Source organism: Sphaerodactylus townsendi, linkage group LG12 (assembly GCF_021028975.2).
Source record: "Sphaerodactylus townsendi isolate TG3544 linkage group LG12, MPM_Stown_v2.3, whole genome shotgun sequence".
Classification (NCBI taxonomy): domain Eukaryota; kingdom Metazoa; phylum Chordata; class Lepidosauria; order Squamata; family Sphaerodactylidae; genus Sphaerodactylus; species Sphaerodactylus townsendi.
This window is the reverse complement of record NC_059436.1, coordinates 50428092-50447489: the sequence shown is the minus strand read 5'-3', so window position 1 is coordinate 50447489 and position 19398 is coordinate 50428092. Positions and strand designations below refer to the sequence as shown.

General features: G+C 47.4%; 1 protein-coding gene across 10 annotated transcripts in view; it reads left to right on the top strand.

Moving 5' to 3' along the window:
• Positions 1 to 19398, top strand: part of DNM1 (dynamin 1) — a 221228-nt gene that overhangs the window by 89719 nt on the left and 112111 nt on the right. For 8 of the 10 annotated variants that reach the window (XR_007245887.1, XR_007245886.1, XM_048512474.1 and 5 more), the window contains exons 9-10: positions 583 to 650; positions 4206 to 4344. Coding sequence is in view for 8 of the 10 variants with exons in the window: in XM_048512474.1 (XP_048368431.1) it covers positions 583 to 650; positions 4206 to 4344 (207 nt within the window). In the remaining 2 variants the exon portion in view is untranslated. Of the gene's footprint in view, positions 1 to 582; positions 651 to 4205; positions 4345 to 14544; positions 14684 to 19398 lie in introns of all 10 variants that reach the window. The other 2 variants (XM_048512475.1, XM_048512473.1) reach the window with 1 other exon arrangement.

Here is a 19398-nt window from a genome sequence, read left to right as displayed (position 1 = left end):
TATTGGGTTTTTTATACTGCCCTACCCCCGAAGGGCTCTGGGCGGTGAACAACATAAATCGCATATACAATAACCCTTAAATACATTAAAACAGTTTAAAACGCACTTGGCTGCATCCAAGTAAAACAATGTCACTAATAAGCCCTCATTAAAACCTCCCAAAAGGGGAAAATGGAGTCCCATAGATGGCGAGGGACCCAAAAGATAAAAAGGAAGAGGAGGAGGCGGGAGCAGGGGGCACCTGTCAGCGACTGGACACTCCAAAAGCCCAGCGAAACAACTCCGTCTTACAGGCCCTGCGGAACTCTCACCAAGATCCTGCAGGGCCCGGACAGCTGGAGGAAGAGAAACTCAGGGGCCTGGCTGTTCCCACCAGGCCCATGGAGGCCAGCCGTGGCACAACAAAGGCCCTAGCCCACATGAAGGCTCAATACATCATTTGAGGGGCCAGGGCTACCAGCAGATTGGCCACAAACTTTGTCCGCCATCTTCTGTGGTGGGGACTTCTTTCCCATCCTGGTCTATGCATGTTGTAAGTCAGTTTTTATGACTCATCCCTCATTCATTTCCCTCTCGATGCAGATGGAGTTCGATGAGAAGGAGCTTCGTCGGGAAATCAGCTATGCCATCAAGAATATCCATGGTATCAGGCATGTATCACTGCAATAGAGGCACAGCCTCTGCTTCATTACTTTGACGCTCTCTCTAAAGCTTATGGGTCCCAGAAGACTTCAGAGGTATGGTAGGTTGGCAGACAGGCAGAAACCCTCGCTTGGCCTGTCTGCTTTCAAACACGTGGGTAGGTTTCCACTGTTCGTCCCCGTTGGCTTGCTGCTGTTCCCCTAACGCAAGGTAAAGCTTCCCTTCCATTTCCTGTGGGGAAGGATGTGGTGTCATCTGAAAAATGCATTGTGGGAAATAACATGCTCACCACCACCTCAGCTATAGTTTGACATGCCTTTTCTAAATAGTAGACTGGGGCTCAGTCTCACGACCCGGTTACAAGGGTCATCCAGTCTGCAACACGTCTGTTCATGTTGGCGTCGGACATGCTGGTCAATCTTGCGGAACCCTCTGGGCAGTACGCCGTCTACCAGTGGTGAATTGCAGCCATCGAGGAGCTTCATAAACATCCTGATCTTTATAGATAGATTTAGATAGATCAGTGATGGCGAACCTATGGCACGGGTGCCAAGCCCTCTCTGTGGGCACGCGCACACAGAGTTCATCACATGGGGGGTGGAAAATCACACACCCACACACCCACACACATCTAGACTGACCTGGGCTGCTGAGCACAACGTGCGCGCACCGTGGTGAGCAGGGAGGACTCGGCTGGCGGGCCTGGTGCTTGTGCTCCGGGGGGGCTGCTGCCCGAGGGGGGGGGCGCAGAGGAGGCAGAGATGCTAGAGAAGCACAGAGCGGTGCGTGCGGAACTTGCTGGAGGCTAGAGCAGGCTGGCCCCTGCTCGAGCCGGTGGGGCAGAGGAAGAGGGAGCCAACCGTTTTTTTCTAAACTAAAACCTCAGCATTCAGGTTAAATTGTCGGGTTGGCACTTTGCGATAAACAAGTGGGGTTTGGGTTGCAGTTTGGGCACTCGGTCTCGAAAAGGTTCGCCATCACTGAGATAGATGATAGATAGATCGATAGATCGATAGATAGAGAGAGAGAGAGAGAGAGAGAGTGAGAGATGTATATAGATACACACACACACACACACACAATCTGTTTCCCCGAAAATAAGACCTACCCCGAAAATAAGCCCTAGCATGATTTTTCAGGATTTTTAGAGGATGCTTGAAATATAAGTCCTACTCCAAAAATAAGCCCTAGTTACAGATTCCCCAGCGCAGCTGATCTGGTCACATGGGGGGGGTGCAAAATCATGGGGAAAAAATAAGGCATCCCCTGAAAATAAGCCCTAATGCATCTTTTGGAGCAAAAATTAATATAAGGCCCTGTCTTATTTTCATAGAAACTGGTATTGTTTTCCAAGATGCTTCGCATGAGGAGTACCCAACATAGAAACAAAAATGACAAGAATGTCTGAATAAACCAAGTCAATTAATCCTGTCAGAATACGAATTGTAATACTTTGATTTCACTTGTCAATCAAAATTGGCTTCCAAAGCAGCTTGCAGAAATACCCCTCCCCATGCAAGTGGCGAATAAAACAGAACAAGAATGTTGCTAGGGGAAAGGATATTTGGGTGAGCTATATCTAGATGCTGTAGAGAGAGGAGGTAGGGAGGGCTGGTTCCTACCCGGTGATAGCTGGCCTCAGTGGGAACTGGGGAGCAGGGGCTCTCAGTTAGGCATGAGGCAGGGAAATCCATCTGGGTGGTGTCAGGGATGGCACCTAGCTGATTGAGGTGCATTCCTGTACCAATATGGCACCTAGCTGATTGAGGTGTATTCCTGTACCAATATGGCACCTAGCTGATTGAGGTGTATTCCTGTACCAATATGGCACCTAGCTGATTGAGGTGCATTCCTGTACCAATATGGCACCTAGCTGATTGAGGTGCATTCCTGTACCAATATGGCACCTAGCTGATTGAGGTGCATTCCTGTACCAATATGGCACCTAGCTGATTGAGGTGCATTCCTGTACCAATATGGCACCTAGCTGATTGAGGTGTATTCCTAGAAAATTCAACATGGCACCTAGCTGATTGGACGCAGCATTCCTGCACCAATATGACACCTAGCTGATTGAGGTGTATTCCCTGTGCACCAACATGGCACTCCATTGATTGAGGTGCATTCCTGTACCAATATGGCACCTAGCTGATTGAGGTGCATTCCTGTACCAATATGGCACCTAGCTGATTGAGGTGCATTCCTGTACCAATATGGCACCTAGCTGATTGAGGTGCATTCCTGTACCAATATAGCCTGATTGTATCTGGGCGATTGATATAGGAATGCGCCTCAATCAATTAGGTGCCATCCCTGACAGATTGCCATATAGGGGCTTTATCAAGCGCCTCATGGACTGCAACCTGTTGTTTCTTTGTGATATGCAATGCGGGAGATGCAGTTTTGACCATCCTGTTCAGAGCATACCAATCTGGGCAGAACAGTGATTAGTTGAAAACCCGGGGGAATCTCACCATCTTAAATTTCCCATAAGGACGAAGAAACATTTGCAAATGGACCTCCTTTTGTCACCTGTACGATTTCTTGTGTTTTCTGACAACTCCCCAAAATCAAGAGAATTCCATTTATCCGGCACAAGTCTCAAATCATTGAGGGTGAGGAAAGGATAGAGGCTTTGTGCTACTGCTGTACATAGAGATAATGAACCATAAAGCAGGCTGACCAGACATCCCGCTTTTGGCGGGACAGTCCCGCCTTATAACAATTTGTCCCGCGTCCCGCAGGTTATTGAAATTGTCCCGTTTTTTGGGAGGCTGCCGCACTGCCTTCTGGGGCGCAAGGCAGTGCGGCAGCCTCCCACGCACGCGGCCTCAGGAGCACGGCCTTCTGGGGCTTGCCTTTTCCTGCCCTGTGACAGGGCGGGAAACAGCAAGACCCAGAAGGCAGTGTGCTCCTGCGGCTGCGCGCATGGGCGGCCGCCTACCCCCTGTCCCGGTTTAGAAAGGTGACCATCTGGTCACCTTACCATAAAGGTCTAGTATTCCCACAAGAGGCTGACCACCCTTTCCCGGTGCCAATTCCCACCACAGTGGGGGTCCCGGCTAGAAAACAAAGATCTCGAAGCTTAAATAAACGTTTTGCTGGAGGCTCAGAGGTGCCGTGGCTGCTCTGTCTCTCCACTTTTCCCTCGTGCTGTCTAGTACAGTTGATAACAAGGTGTGACATGATCCCATCAAGGTATTCATCGCACTGCACCATTGCTGAATAATCCGTAGCAGGCAGTGGGCAAATGCATTTAACTAGATGTTACGAAAAGAGGGTGAGAAAAAAGAGAGATCAAAAAGCTGTTGTAACATTTCAGTTTTGTCTCTGAAAGCAGACTTTGTAGGCCTGAGACAGCCCGGGTTGATGTAGGATTCCTCCCCCTCCCTGCGCCGAGTTTTTAAGTGCCACCCAGCACTACCGAGCCGGTTATCTATAATGTGAGCGACTGCTCTGAAATTTTTATATGTAATGCTATGACGTTCTCCTTGCCCCATCCCGACCCCTCCACCTCCCTCCTGCTCTGTCTTATCCCCCCCACCCTCGTCCTGGGTGTTTAGAACCGGTCTGTTCACGCCCGACATGGCTTTTGAGACCATTGTGAAAAAGCAGGTGAAGAAGATTAAAGAACCTTGCGTGAAATGTGTGGACATGGTCATTTCGGAGTTAATCAATACCGTTAGACAGTGCACCAAGAAGGTAACCTGGAAGTCAGCATGGAGTTCCAACAAGCTCATGTCCACCCGCCCGCTGGCTGAAGCACAGCATATGTGATCCGGGTGAAAACCCCTGCCTGCCAGTGACACTCTGTTGTTTATCTAACCACCCTCCTTAACAGCATGACTAGACCTGGGTGAAACCAACTGGGAGCTTCCTAGCCAATCAGAAAGAAAATATGGGCAAGCTTGAGAGGTGTCATCAGCTGTGGTGGCAGTGTCCTCCAGTTTATTTCATTGGAAAGAGGGTGTATTTATACTGACGTGAGCAAGCTCAAGCGTCCCACTGCAATTGCCCTGTGAGGAACAGCTGCTCTTCCATTGCTCGAAAGGATCATTGGCATTTTTAAAAGCAATTAAAAAAAAAGATTACAATTCTCTCCCTTCTCTAGCATCATTGATCTGCACTATATCACTTGATCTGCACTATAATTTCATTTCGGAGCTTCTTTAGATCTTCAGCGGTTCAAAATGGGATGTGAATCAGCTATAAATTCTTCGGGTGAAGACAGATGCAGCATCGCACGGCAGATGCGTGTTTAGAGTGATTGCGGCATGTCCTTTTCTCCGTTTCTCCACCTGCTTTCCCCAATATATATTACAGGCATGCTTACCAGCATAGACCGTGATGCTCCACATGTCAGGAAGGTGTCTCAGGGCATAGTCTTGCCTCGCCCCTAGTGAAGCTGGCTGATTTCCTTCCTTTTTCTTTTAAATGTAAATAACTCTTAGTTAAATCCTAATAACTGCTGTCCTGTACCGTAAGCGTCAGTTGACCATGTAATTTATTTGTAATGTTATTCATCCATTACCTTAAGAATAATTCAAATTATTTTAATAATTGTCACAAAAGTGCCCTAATCTATAAGGAAAGTGAGTTGGTGACGTTCTAGGTGCTAGCCAATAGGTGCCCACCACAGCCAGCTTTTCCCTGGTTCATACTGCATCATGATGAAAACCTGCTGCTCGTGGTTTTTTTCCCCGTGACTCACTGCAGGACATGTTTTTGCAGGACATGTTTTTGGAAGGTGTGGACAACAGGGGTGGAGCGAGGGAAAACTGCGCCCCTGCCACAACGCCACCTGCCCTGCCCCGCCCCGCCCCACCCTGGAACACCCCCTTCATGCCCTGGCCATGCCCCTGCCCTGGGGCGCCGCGCCCCCGTCCCATGGGCGCTACGCCACTGGTGGACAATGCTGTCTAATCATCTGTGCTGCTCTTGAGATGCTACATCGGTCTTCCCCATTAATAGGGGTGAGTGCATATGTCCCTTAGAGCTATAAATGCGGACACACGGATTGGCTCTAAAACCTCTGCAGCTTGGCGTGCTTTCTGATTGGCTCGGTTTGTGTCCTGCCCTGGAAGAGCAGCAAATGGCTGACGAGAATTTTTTAAAAAAGGTCTCTCCTCTCTTGATTGCTTGGCCACCATTTCCTGACCTCTTGAAATGGGCTGTCCCGAAGGTTTCTAGCTGTCACTCTCTTTGATTCTGATGGGCTGTCGTGGGAGGAACACAGAACTTCAATTTCCCAACGCCGAAAAAACGTGGGGCAAAAGAGATAGGAGAGACACCGTCGTTTCTCTTAGGTACCATTTGCTGCTTCAGGTCGGCCACCAGGTATTGCTCCCCTCCAAAAAAAAAAAAGGCATTTGATTCCCTTGAGAGTGGGCACTTGGGACCCTCGGCATGTTGGACCAGCTGGCCGTTTGGGAGCAGGTAACTGCGCAGGGTGAAAAGGTGGAGTATGCTAGAATGTTCTTTGTGGTGAACTGAGACCGAGCGAAAAACAAGGCTCACAGTCACGCCATCTAGAGGCCGTGAAGACAGGCTTCTGCGTTGCAGCCCGGATTCGGGGCAAAACCCCTCAGAGGTTCCTCAGGGTTCTAGAATGCTGGGAGGAGCTTTCTTTTTTTCTACCCTGCTGCCCCCTTTTGAGGGGTGTGGGTCTGTGGCTGTGGGGAGCACCCAGAAATGTGCCATAGGGGGTCCGTAGGCTGCCAAGTATACAGCATCATCCAAACAACTGGATCGGAAGGGCCAACTTTTCATGCCCCCACTCCCACCACCGCTCTGTGTTAATTTTCCCATTAGCCAGTCACCATTGTCTTTGTTTCTACAAATCCCCTTTCTGTACGTGCCTTTATTTTTACACTCTTCGCTTTCTTTCTCTCCCCCCCCACCCCCTCTCCCTACACTCGAGTAGTTAATTTGTTCCTGTAGTGAAAGTGCCTTTAAAATTGACATGAAGAATGGTTGGTTTCCTTTTTCCCCAGTTGATACAAGAGTGCGTCTAAGTGTCAGTGGCGTATAGGAGCTGGGAGTTGGTTCAGTGGTGGGATCCAAAAATTTTAGTAACAGGTTCCCATGGTGGCGGGATTCAAACTGTGGCGTAGCGCCAATGGGGCTGGGGCGTGTCCGGGCATTCCAGAGGCGGGGCATTCCTGGGCGGGGCTGTGGCAAGGACGCAGCCACTGCGCCGGTCCTTGGGCGGGAAACTAATGCACGCAGATGCAGGCTGCCACGCATGCCGGTGTACCTCCTGCTAGACTGCTTCAAGTTCTGCACGCTACTGCTGAGAGGAGGGGCGTAACTAAGGCAAAAATCACCAATTAGTAACCCCCTCTCGGCACACGCAAATAATTAGTAACCTACTCTCAGGAACCTGTGAGAACCTGCTGGATCCCACCTCTGGGTTCGCACCACTTCGGCAGAACCAGTTGTTAAAATGGTGCTTGTAAACAAACAGTGGTTAAATTATTTAAATCCCACCACCGGAACCAGTTGTTAAATTATTTGAATCCCACCACTGACCTGTAAATTTCCCCAAAATGGACACATAGCAGCTCTCAAGGCTGCTTCCTATTAGGAAAACAGCACAGGGGAAGTCTGTGTACCCCTTTCCTGAGCACCTTGGGCAAACTGGGCCCCTGCAAACCCAAAAATTAAATTTAAAAGACTCTGTGAACTCCAAACACAGAATCCCAAGTACACATTTGCTTTCATTCCCAGCTTAGTTCCTTTTGAAGGTAAAGTTTTTTTTTCTTTTAGTGGATGCCTTGTGAAAGTCAGACACACCCAGACGGGATCTGGGATGCTTCGGACGTGCTACGGGTAGCCCTAACGTGGGAGAGGGTTTTAAGAAGTCTCTGTCGGGTTCTACCAAACATATCCTAAACTTTATTAAATTGGGGAAAAAATCTTCTGTAGCAGGGTCGACCAAAATAATCAGGACCAACTAAAATCATTAATTATTAGTCAACAAAATAACTAACACCTAGAGGGGGAAATGGCGTGTAGTAAAATTGTGACAATGTCGGATTACCCACCGGCGCAGGGGAGCACGGAGGGACCGGAAGCATATCGGGGGGGAAAATGTACTTCTTCTTTGCACAGGGCAAGAGAAAGAGACTCAGGACAAGATTTCTTGCCCCAACGTGCTTCTAAGGAGCAGCAGTGGCGTAGGAGGTTAAGAGCTCATGTATCTAATCTGGAGGAACCGGGTTTGATTCCCCGCTCTGCCACCTGAGCTGTGGAGGCTTATCTGGGGAATTCAGATTAGCCTGTACACTCCCACACACGCCAGCTGGGTGACCTTGGGCTAGTCACAGCTTCTCGGAGCTTTCTCAGCCCCACCTACCTCACAGGGTGTTTGTTGTGAGGGGGGAAGGGCAAGGAGATTGTAAGCCCCTTTGAGTCTCCTGCAGGAGAGAAAGGGGGATATATATCCAAACTCTTCTTCTTCTTCTTCTTCTTCTGGTCCCATTGTGTGCCCCAGTGCCGATGGGTAATTGGCCTGAGACAGTCTTTAGCATATTCAGTTGCTGCATAATAACCAGCACCAGTTTGAATTTATCCCACATGAATTCTAGTTTGACCAAAGCTTTGCCTGTTCTCCTCCATCTTCCATCTCTGTTATCTCCATGCCATAATTATTTTCTGAATCTCTTTGCTTTCTTCTATTTCTAAGGCTCCTTCACTGACCCATCTGCCCAACAGAGTTCTCTGCATAAATTTAGAATCTCTAAACACATGGGGGCACGTGTACACACAAAAGCCCTTTTTTGTAGCCACACAATCAGAAATTCTTTACACAGATAATCACCCAGATTGCCTCAATAACTAGAATTTATATTAGGGGCCCCTAATTGTCTGTAAGATTTGTGGGTTTAAAAAAAAATACAAAGAAACCATTTTGTCACTTAAAAGACCGGAAAAAATGTCCATAAAAATCTTCCGTATAATTTATTGAGATGCATTGTAGATATTAATGCTTGTGTTGGGTCGTGTTTAATGATAGGCATGGCCTAGTTTTCGGGTGCATTTAGAATAGAATGGCAAATTATGATAAGGATGGGGGGGAGAGACAAGGTTTTCAAGTATGACATCTTTTACAGACAGTCCCCCAACCTCTATTTGAGAACATAAGAACATAAGAACATAAGAACAAGCCAGCTGGATCAGACCAGAGTCCATCTAGTCCAGCTCTCTGCTCCTCGCAGTGGCCCACCAGGTGCCATTGGGAGCTCACATGCAGGATGTGAAAGCAATGGCCTTCTGCGGCTGTTGCTCCCAAGCACCTGGACTGCTAAGGCATTTGCAATCTCAGATCAAAGAGGATCAAGACTGGTAGCCATAAATCGACTTCTCCTCCATAAATCTGTCCAAGCCCCTTTTAAAGCTATCCAGGTTAGTGGCCATCACCACCTCCTGTGGCAGCCTATTCCAAACACCAATCACACGTTGCGTGAAGAAGTGTTTCCTTTTATTAGTCCTAATTCTTCCCCCCAGCATTTTCAGTGGATGCCCCCCGGTTCTAGTATTGTGAGAAAGAGAGAAAAATGTCTCTCTGTCAACATTTTCTACCCCTTGCATAATTTTATAGACTTCAATCATATCCCCCCCTCAGACGTCTCCTCTCCAAACTAAAGAGTCCCAAACGCTGCAGCCTCTCCTCATAAGGAAGGTGCTCCAGTCCCTCAGTCATCCTCATTGTCCTTCTCTGCACTTTTTCTATCTCTTCAATATCCTTTTTGAGATGTGGTGACCAGAACTGAACACAGTACACCAAGTGCGGTCGCACCACTGCTTTATAGAAGGGCATGACAATCTTTGCAGTTTTATTACCAACTCCTTTCCTAATTATCCCCAGCATAGAGTTTGCCTTTTTCACAGCTGCCATGCATTGAGTTGACATTCCCATGGAACTATCAACTAAGACGCCCAAATCCCTTTCCTGGTCTGTGACTGATAGCACTGACCCTTGTAGTGTGTATGTGAAGTTTGGATTTTTTTGCCCCTATGTGCATCACTTTACATTTTGCTACATTGAACTGCATGGTATAAGACCAGTTAAGATGGTATAAGACCAGTTAAGTTTGCCAGAGTCCCTACATTCTTTTGCTTTTTTGTTACTGGAGTGGACTCTGGTGGGATTTTGTTTTTGCATAGATTGCTAGATTGGTTATATTCTAAGTAATTTTTGAAAACTAGTTCTATGTGATCTGTACACATTGTCTAGAGTTCGGTTAGATCTGACGGCCAAGTTAGGTATGATGTGGAAGTATTTGATTAGGATATCCTGCATTTTTAAAAATCTGTGATTAGGATTTCCTGACCTTTTTTTAAATCTTTGATGAGGATTTCCTCCATTTCTATAAACTTAATTCATGGGACTGCTTTGAAGATGGAGGAAGTAGTATTGTGAGGAAGCATTTATCCCTTTCTTCTATTCTCCAGATCTAAATAGCCCTTTCCCCCAAAAGCTTTAGCTTCTGGTACACAATGTCCCATCCCCCCCAACTAAATTGCAGAGTTGGGATGGGTGATGGTTGCGATTTATGGACTATTAGACAACAGCTCCAATGTAGTGAACTTGTCTGGCTTTTTAGCAAGATCCTTTTTTCCTGATTACTTAAATGTGTCTCATTGAGTTAAAGAAATAAGCTTTCTAGTGCTTTGCCTTGCCCTTTAAATCACCTGGGATGAATGTTATGTTCAGGTAGCAGGCACAAACTAAAGCTGTGTAGATTGGTAAGAAGGGTCTTTCAAATTTTTGTAAGTCTTTAGGAATGTCAAACAAGAGCCAGGATGCTCAGTGATTTATATTTGTATCACAATAACATTGCCATGAGCAACATAATGAATAGGTTTGTGATTTGCCCTCTGATTGTAATAGCACATCCAAACATAGGCCCCTTCTGCACAGAGGCGGAAGGGGTTGGGTCGGTGTTACTCACGCTGGACCTCGAGACGCTTGGGACCGCCGTCCCCGCCGCATGGACGGTCCTCGAACTCAGCTGGGACGAGCCACAGTTCCCCATACCAGCTCAAGCTCGCAGCTGCCGAGGCCAGAGGGACACGCCCCCCCTGCCCCGCGCCGGCCGCCCAGGGTCGCGACGAGGGTGCAAAGGGGGCGCGGTTCCCTTATGGGCCTCGGGCGACGCCAGCCGGGAGGGCTGGCTATTACACGGGCTGGGAAGTCGCCTCGGGGTGGGGGGGGAAGGCGCCTCCCAAGCCGGGCGCTGCCTCGAAAACCAATGCTGCTTTTGCTTACATCCCCTAGGTCAGCTTTTCATATTCCGCCTGCGTATGGAAAGCGGGCCATTGTGGTAGACCCTATGATCTCTAGATAACAGTAACCATACTTTAATCCTGCCACAACTTGCTCATACAGACATACATACGTTCTATCTCCTAGAATCAAACTTGGAGTAAGGCGCTCTGTGCATAAACCAATGCCGTAACGGGTATAAGAAACATAAGAACTAGCTTGGCCAGCTGGATCAGACCAGAGTCCATCTTAGTCCAGCACTCCTTGCTACTCGCGAGTGGCCTCACCAGGTGCCTTTGGGAGCCTCAATGCGCAGGATGTGAAAGCAAGGGCCTTCTGCTGCTGCTGTTCCCGAGCACCTGGTCTGCTAAGGCCTTTGCAATCTGAGATCAAGGAGGATCAAGATTGGTAGCCAGAGATCGACTTCTCCTCCGTAAATCTGTCCAAGCCCCTTTTAAAGCTATCCAGGTTAGTGGGCCATCACCACCTCCTGTGGTGCAGCATATTCCAAACACCAATCACACGTTGCGTGAAGAAGTGTTTCCTTTTATTAGTCCTAGGCAGTGATCACCTGGAAGATTGTGACCCCATGAACCCCCACCCTGGTCCCATTGTTGAACTATGTAAGAAGTGTGTGTGTTTTAAGTGAGGTGCCAAGTAATCATGAAATCAGATACAGTTACAAGTGCCAGTTTGATCATATAAGACAGTGGTGGCGAACCTATGGCACGCCAAGTACCAGAGGTGGCAGACTTCAGGAGCTCCTCTCTCTCATGTTACGGGCATGCCATTACAGAGTTCGGCTCATGGGGGGAAAGAAAATTGCCCCCCCCCCCACACACATCTAGGCTGGTCTGGGCCGCTGAGCACAACATGTGCGCACTGCGGCGAGCTGGTAGGACTCGGTTGGGCGGGTTGGTGCCTGTGCTTACTTCTTTACCTGGGAGTAAACTCGGTTGCTGGCAATGGGGCTTGCTTCTGAGTAAACCTTCCTAGGGTCGTTGATTCAATCTGCTTCAAAGCGCTATGCTGGTTGCTTCCAAAGCAAAACCACCGACTCGCCACCACCAAGCTTAATTCTCGGTAACGGCGCCTTTGGAGCCAACAATTTTTTTCTAAACTAAAACCTCAGTATTCAGGTTAAATGGCCTTGTTGGCACTTTGCAATGAATAAGTAGGTTTTGGGTTGTAGTTTGGGCACTAGGTCTTGAAAAGGCTTACCATCACTGATATAAAAAAAGGTGGACAACCCATCTGAGGTAGGCACGATTGTGCAAGCCAGAGGAATCTATCACCGTTCTATTGTTTAATAGATATGCATGAAAACATTGCAAAGGAGAACCTGGGCTCACTCCAAGGAAGGAAAGCACCCAGGGAGTGCTGTTTGAAAGGCACATATGTACCTATGAATATACAAAGTTTTCATCTACCAAGGTACACTATAAATCAGTACTTGTTTCATCTTAGGAGTGACTCTTTATATTCCAGATGTTGGATTACAGCCATTCCTGCCAGCATGGTCAATTGGCCATGCTGGCAGGGGCTGATGGGAATTGTAGTCCATAACATCTGGATTGCCAAAGGTTCGCCACCACTGGTCTACTCTGACCAGTATTAACTTATGAGGTGGTAAGCAAGAACAAGAAGAAGAAGAGTTGGATTTATATCCCTCTTTTCTCTCCTGCAGGAGACTCAAAGGGGCTTACAAACTCCTTTCCCTCCCCTCCCCCCCACAATAAACCTACCTGTGAGGTAGGTGGGGCTGAGAGAGCTCAGAAGAACTGTGACTAGCCCAAGATCACCCAGCTGGCATGTGTTGGAGTGCACAGGCTAATCTGAATTCCCCAGATAAGCCTCCACAGCTCAGTTGGCAGAGCAGGGAATCAAACCTGGTTCCTCCAGATTAGAGTACATCTGCTCTTAACCACTACGCCACACTGCAATGGCCACACCCCTTAACCACTACGCCACACCCCTTCTAATATCCTTTGTCTGTAGTCGCCAGAGATGGAATCCGGAAACTATTGCTTTACTTCTGAGCTGCATCTTCCCTTAATAACATCACAGGGGAGATGAATACAGCACTGTGCCTCATACTGATTCAGACCGTAGTCCATTTGGGTTAGTATTATGTATTTTCAGTGGAAATTGCAGGGAGGGAAAGATCTTTCCTGATATCTGTATTCCTATAACTGCTGGTGCAAAGGGCTGAATTTTGGGACCAGTGGTTGAGGCTTCAGTGCTTTAAGTAGATCAGTGGGTTACATAGTTCCTCTCCTGCATCAAGATGAAAGAACACACTTTTTCAAATATGCAGATATATGTACTTTTGCGTAATATGTACAACTTGTAGAATGCATCTTTACAACAATGCAGTATATATACCTTCTGAAAATTACAAATTGGGAAATTTATCTCATGTCCATTTTGAAGAGCACCTGCAGGTCTTCTTTCCAAAGCAGGTGTCAGTGCTTCTGATAACTACATTTTCACGGTTCTTAAAATGTGTGTGACTTTTAGGACTTAGCGCAGGATTTAACCATTGGGGACGAGATCATGACGATGGCTGGGTATCCAACCCGGAGAATAAAGGCTCCACCATTCAGCAGGGTCGTAACGAGGCAAACTGTAGCCCTGGGCAAAACCTGAGTTGGATATCCTCCCCATTGACAGCAACTTGGGGGGGGTGCCATCATGACAGTCTCCAGGTGATACCCTGAAATTTTGGTGCTGATACATCCAAAAATGCACCCCCTGCAGGAACATCCCAGAAATTTGCCCAAGAATCTTTGTTCTGCATTGAGTTTTCTGCATTGCTGTCATTGGTGTTTGCAGGCTGAGGGGGGCACATTTCTGAAGGCACAGTCTCAAAACTTTCATGGTCTCATCAGGAGACTGCCCTAATGATACCCCCCAGGTTTGGTGCAGTTTGGTTCAGGGGGACCAAAGTTATGGACCCTCAAACTGTAGCCCCCATCTCCTATTAGCTCCCATTGGAAACAATGGGGGATGGGGGCACCCCCTTTGGAAGTCCATAACTTTGGACTCTCTGAACCAAACCTCACCAAACTTGGGGGGTAGCATAAGAACAGTCCCCTGATGATTCTGGTGCCGCTAGCCTAAAAACTGTGTCCCCTGCAGGCCAAAAATGGAAAACCACTAAAAATACCCCCAAACGAACTCTGCATTTTGATGCCCCCAAGGTGGTGCCCTGGGCATTACGCCCCTGCCATTCAGCATGAATTGTGAGAAGTCAAATGGATCTAGAGAGGGAAGGAGGGAGAGAGAGGCAGGGATCTCTGGGCATCCCCATCCATTTTGTTGATCCCATCCTTGCCTGTGGTTTTGCGTATGCATTCTTTTGTTCATCCTGTAGAACTCACCTGATGCTTGGCAGCACTTGAGACCTTTAGAGATGCTTACCTGGGTTAGATTTTCCTGTGGAGTAAACCAAAAATCTCACTTCTCATTTTTGCCTTGTGTTTTTCTCTTCTCTCCCTTTCACTTCCTTTCTCTGCTTCTCCCCCCTCCTCTGTCTGACCTTGTTCTCTTCTCCCCCTCTGTCTTGCTTCATGCTTCTTTCCTCCTCCTCCTCGTCGCTCCTCTTCCTCCCTGCTCCTTCTGCCGCACAGAACGGGTCTCTTCACACCTGACCTCGCTTTTGAAGCCATAGTGAAAAAGCAGGTGCAGAAACTGAAGGAGCCGTGTCTGAAGTGTGTGGATATGGTAGTGAGTGAGCTCACATCCACCATCAGAAAGTGTAGCGAAAAGGTAAAGAACACCAACATCCCTAAAAGGGAAGGAATTCTGACAAATGCCACTTTGCTCACACGCGCACATATGGCCTTTCCTCACACGCACAGATTAATGGAGTAATTGTGAGCCAAGGCAGTGCAGTTAATATCAGAGTCTGGACCACAATTTATTAATAATGCAGTAGTTAGCATATGGCAGTGGACAGAAACCTTTTGAGAGGGGGTGTATTGAGACCAGTGGTGTCAAGGTCTTTAAAACAATAGGTCTTTGCTAGTGTGGTGTCAATGTTTTGAAAATAGTAGGTCTTGACTAGTGCTAGTCAGCAGTAAAACATAATCTGCAGCCACCTCCAATACAATTCTTGCTTCTGTATCTCCGGGTGACATGCAGTCCGCCTATGGGAATTAGACCGCAGGAGGGTACAGTCACATTGTTTGTATCTGTTCTATCTCAGGAGCAATGACCCCTCCTTGCTACCCTATGCCATACGACGTCTCCTGATATAACATTAAAAGGTAGCCCTGATCCAATTAAATGTGGAGATGATTCGGTTCCACTTTCATGGATGTAAGGGGGTGGGGGAGAATCAATGACCCAGCCATTCCCTATGAAGCCGCGATCTACAAGAAACCCCGAGTCTCATTTACGGGTACCCAGCAGCGTGATTGCAGACATTATGTCTTCCATGACTTTTCTTCCAATATCAGCCCCGGTGGAGCTGATGGTAAAGGTACCCTCGCTGTCTTCCTGAATGCCTTAAGTAACATGTCCATTCTGTTTGTAGGTGTGGTGCCTTTACCACGGGTAAGGGGAAATGCGAGATTCTGCGCTCCAATTGGAGCGAGATTCTTTTCTAATGTAGGCTTCTGTCTATTTAAAACAACAGCAACCAAAACACTGTTCTGCCATCAATCGCTTCAAGAGGGACGGACAGGTCGAAGTGTTTATTACCTAGAATTCAGAAGTCAGCAGGAGATGATTACCTGCTGGCAGTCTATATGCCTCACATCTTCCCTTTATTTCAGAATAAAATTCCTGTTCAAGCTCTCATATTTTTAGCTATCCCTGACTTGCATATGGTAAACCGCTTTTATTGGCTTCTTATCCTCTGGATCCTCTGGATTTTTTTAAGGAAGCCATCTAGGAGATAATGTAGTAAAATATCAGTTTATTTGACTGGTATGGTGATAACCCTGATCCTTTTCAAGTGGCAGTGATAGGGAGACAGAATCCTTTTCATGCGGATGCAGCCGTGCTATCACAACCACCACGAGCTGTTTTCCTGGACTCACGAAACTCCATCAGGGGGCGCCACACACCTCTTTAGGGAGGTAGTCTTGCCCATTAGTTGATGTGTATTTGTTTATTAAATCCAGGTAAAATTCCTACCTCTTATCTTACTCACTAAAGTTGGAAGGATGAAAATCATTCCTGCATTCTTGCCTATATTCCAAGACTGTGTCTGGATATTCTCATGTTTTTGTCCTGAGATTGGGAAAAGAAGGAGAAATGTAGAACAGATGCAAGGGCATTTTCCCCCTCCAATATCTCTTCTAGCCAATGTAGGCATTATAATGTGGGAAATGCAAAAGGTAGTCGAAGAGTCATTTGGGAACTCAAGAGACAGAGACAGCTTTGTTTGAGGGGATGAGAGCTGCTGTATGATCCTAGGCTCACTTTCCTGGTTTCTGCACCCTTGGGGAAAATGCAACGCTACCTTTCCTTGAATACCAGAGATCTCGTCCTGTGGGTTCCTTTCTCTCACTCTCTCTGTAGACCTCCTCTCTCTGTGCTGACTAAAGCAATGCAAACTGACTCTATCCTGGGCTGTGGTTTTGTTTGCTTGCATTGGAATCTGCCTATTGCCCACCCTTTATCCTTAGAAGGGCCAGCATTCCTTGGCCAGGTATGGTAGCAACTGTGTGGCCCCATTCAAAATCCCATAACTGGGAATCCCCATCCTAGGCTGTCTGGGATTACAAGAGGAGGGAGGTCTTCTAAAGAAGCTCGTGCTGGTATTTCGGTAGGTGGCAGCCTTCCCTCTGAATCAGCAGTGAGCCCGATGTGGTGTGATTATATTGGAAGCCTACGCTGGCTTTTTGGTTGGCATCAACCCCAGCCTTCATGCTCAATTAAATCCCATGGAGCTTTTCAGAGAAGGGTGCATCCCTAAACCTACATACGTGTGCTTTTGTTGCCTGATAGTGCCTAAAGTGAATTTTCTTTCTTGAATATTCTGTCTCACTCTACAGTGACTTCATTTCAGGCTCAGGCAAAAACAACCATGGAGATAACCACTTCCTAGACCAGTGGTGGCGAACCTATGGCACGGGTGCCGGAGGTGGCACTCATAGCCCTCTCTGTGGGCACGCGCAGAGTGCCCCCCCCCCCACACATCTAGGCTGGCCTGGGCCGCTGGGCTCGATTATTAGCATTATTTATTTATTTATTTATTTATGCTTCAAATTTCTATCCCGCCCCGTCCCCGAAGGGCTCTGGGCGGCGCACAACATATAATAGATACAATCATAAAATATCATAAATAAACTAAAACTTATAAAAGCAGCGAAACTAACTACACATTAACATTTAAAATGTGAAATGAGTAAAAGCACAAGTATAGGTATAGGTGGCGCCCGATACCTAATATCAAATACTTCCCCCTAGAGAGGGGCGGCAGATCTTAGTAGATGTTAAGGCCCAGGTATAGGGCCAAAAGGAGGGGGGGGGGGCACCATCAGCGGCTGGTCTCTCCAAACCTAAGACCTAGTTTTGGGGAAGCAGTGTAAGTAACCCTGTTAAGCGCTGTTAAACCTCACTGATTTTCATGGGAAGAAAATCCTTGTGAAGAAACTCCTTTACCTGGGAGTAAGCTTGGTTGCTGGCAATGGGGTTTGCTTCTGAGTAAACCTTCCTAGGGTCATGATTCACCCATGGGAAGAGTTGCACGGTTGCTTCAAAGCAAAGCCACCGACTGCCACCAAGCTTACTCCCGAGCAACACACACCTCGGAGCGAATAGGTTTTTCTAAACTAAAACCTCAGTATTCAGGTTAAATTTCCATGCTGGCACTTTGCAATAAATAAGTGGGTTTTGGGTTGCAATTTGGGCACTCAGTCTCAAAAAGGTTCGCCACCACTGTCCTAGTCCGTCCATTAAACGAGCATAACTAATAGTTATTAACTGTACAGGAAATGAAGCCATTGGGTTTGGGAGAGACTTGGTGTGGGTGTGGATGTATCTGTGTATATAACTGAACCGCAGGAAGAGATGAGCAACTGAAGGGAACTAAAGTTGGTCAGGAGAAGAGAGTTTAGAGTGAGATTCTTCTCCTTCAGGAACACAGAGCTGGATTCTGATTTTCATTTCACCTCCTTAGAAGTTTCTGCCAGGACTCTGTACCCTCCCCAAACACTGCTGTAGTTCCAACTCCTCTGCTAGATCTGCCTTTTAAAAAAATCTAATTAATTCAGCTTGGGGAGGGAGGGTATGGAGATGCAAGAATAGGAATCGTTAAATTGCTTAAATTGCTACTCTGCTCCTAAAGTTGTAGGAATTCTCCCAGAAGAAAAGGTAACAGAATTCCCCTCAACTATTACTAGTTCCAAGTCAGGCTACGGACATCCATCTCAATAGGTCACATACCCATTTAACAAGGAAAGAAAGATAAATATAAAATATAAATATAACAAGCCAATGCAAGTCTCCGTACCCTTTGTATGAAACACACAAATGTGGATATCACCATGTTTGTATGTCAGTTGCTGCTATTTTTTTACATTTGTTCTCATGTATAATGTGATAAAGGAAATGTAGGAGTCAGGACTGAAGTATGGCAGGAAAATGTGCGTCGAAGGCTTTCGTGGCTGGAATCAACCGGCTGTTTGAGGGCTTTCCAGGCTGTGCGGTTGTAGTCTGGTGGTTTTAGTTCCTAACGTTTCACCTGCATCTGTGGCTGACATTTTCTGAGGCATGTCACAGTAAGAGCAGAGGTGGGATCCAGCAGGTTCTCACAGGTTCCCGAGAGTAGGTTACTAATTATTTGTGTGTACCCAGAGGGGGTTACTAATTGGTGATTTTGCCACGGGATTTTTGCCTTAGTTACGCCCCTCCTCTCAGCAGTAGCGTGCAGAGCTTGAAGCAGTCTAGCAGGAGGTGCACCAGCGTGCGTGGCAGCCTGCGCCTGCATGCATTCGTTTCCCACCCAAGGACCGGCGCAGCAGCTGCGTCCTTGCCACAGCCCCGCCCAGGAATGCCCTCCTGCTCCTTTGAATGCCCTCGGACACGCCGCGTCAGGCCCTGCCCAGCCCCATTAGCGCTATATCACAGTTTGAATCCCACCACCATGGGAACCTGTTACTAAAATTTTCAGATCCCACCATTGAGTAAGATGAGTTTGAAACACCGTGACATGCCACGGAAGATGCCAACCCCAGAGGCGGGCGGAACGTTTGAGCTAAAACGCCCAGCCCACAGCCACACAGCCCAGGAAAACCACAACAGCCGATGGCCGAGAAAGTTGACGATGAAGAGACTGGTTGGAGCGAAGACTGGTAGGTTTGACGGTCACCACAAATTGCGGGTGCTCCAGGGTGGAATCAAGTTAAGAACGTCCACTGTAGCAGTCAAATTTTGGAATTAAAGACATGCGGTAAACATCCAGGGGAGAGAAATTAGGTTGTAGCAAAGCCGAAAGCCCTCAACGTTTGCTAGCCCGTTTTCAAACTAGC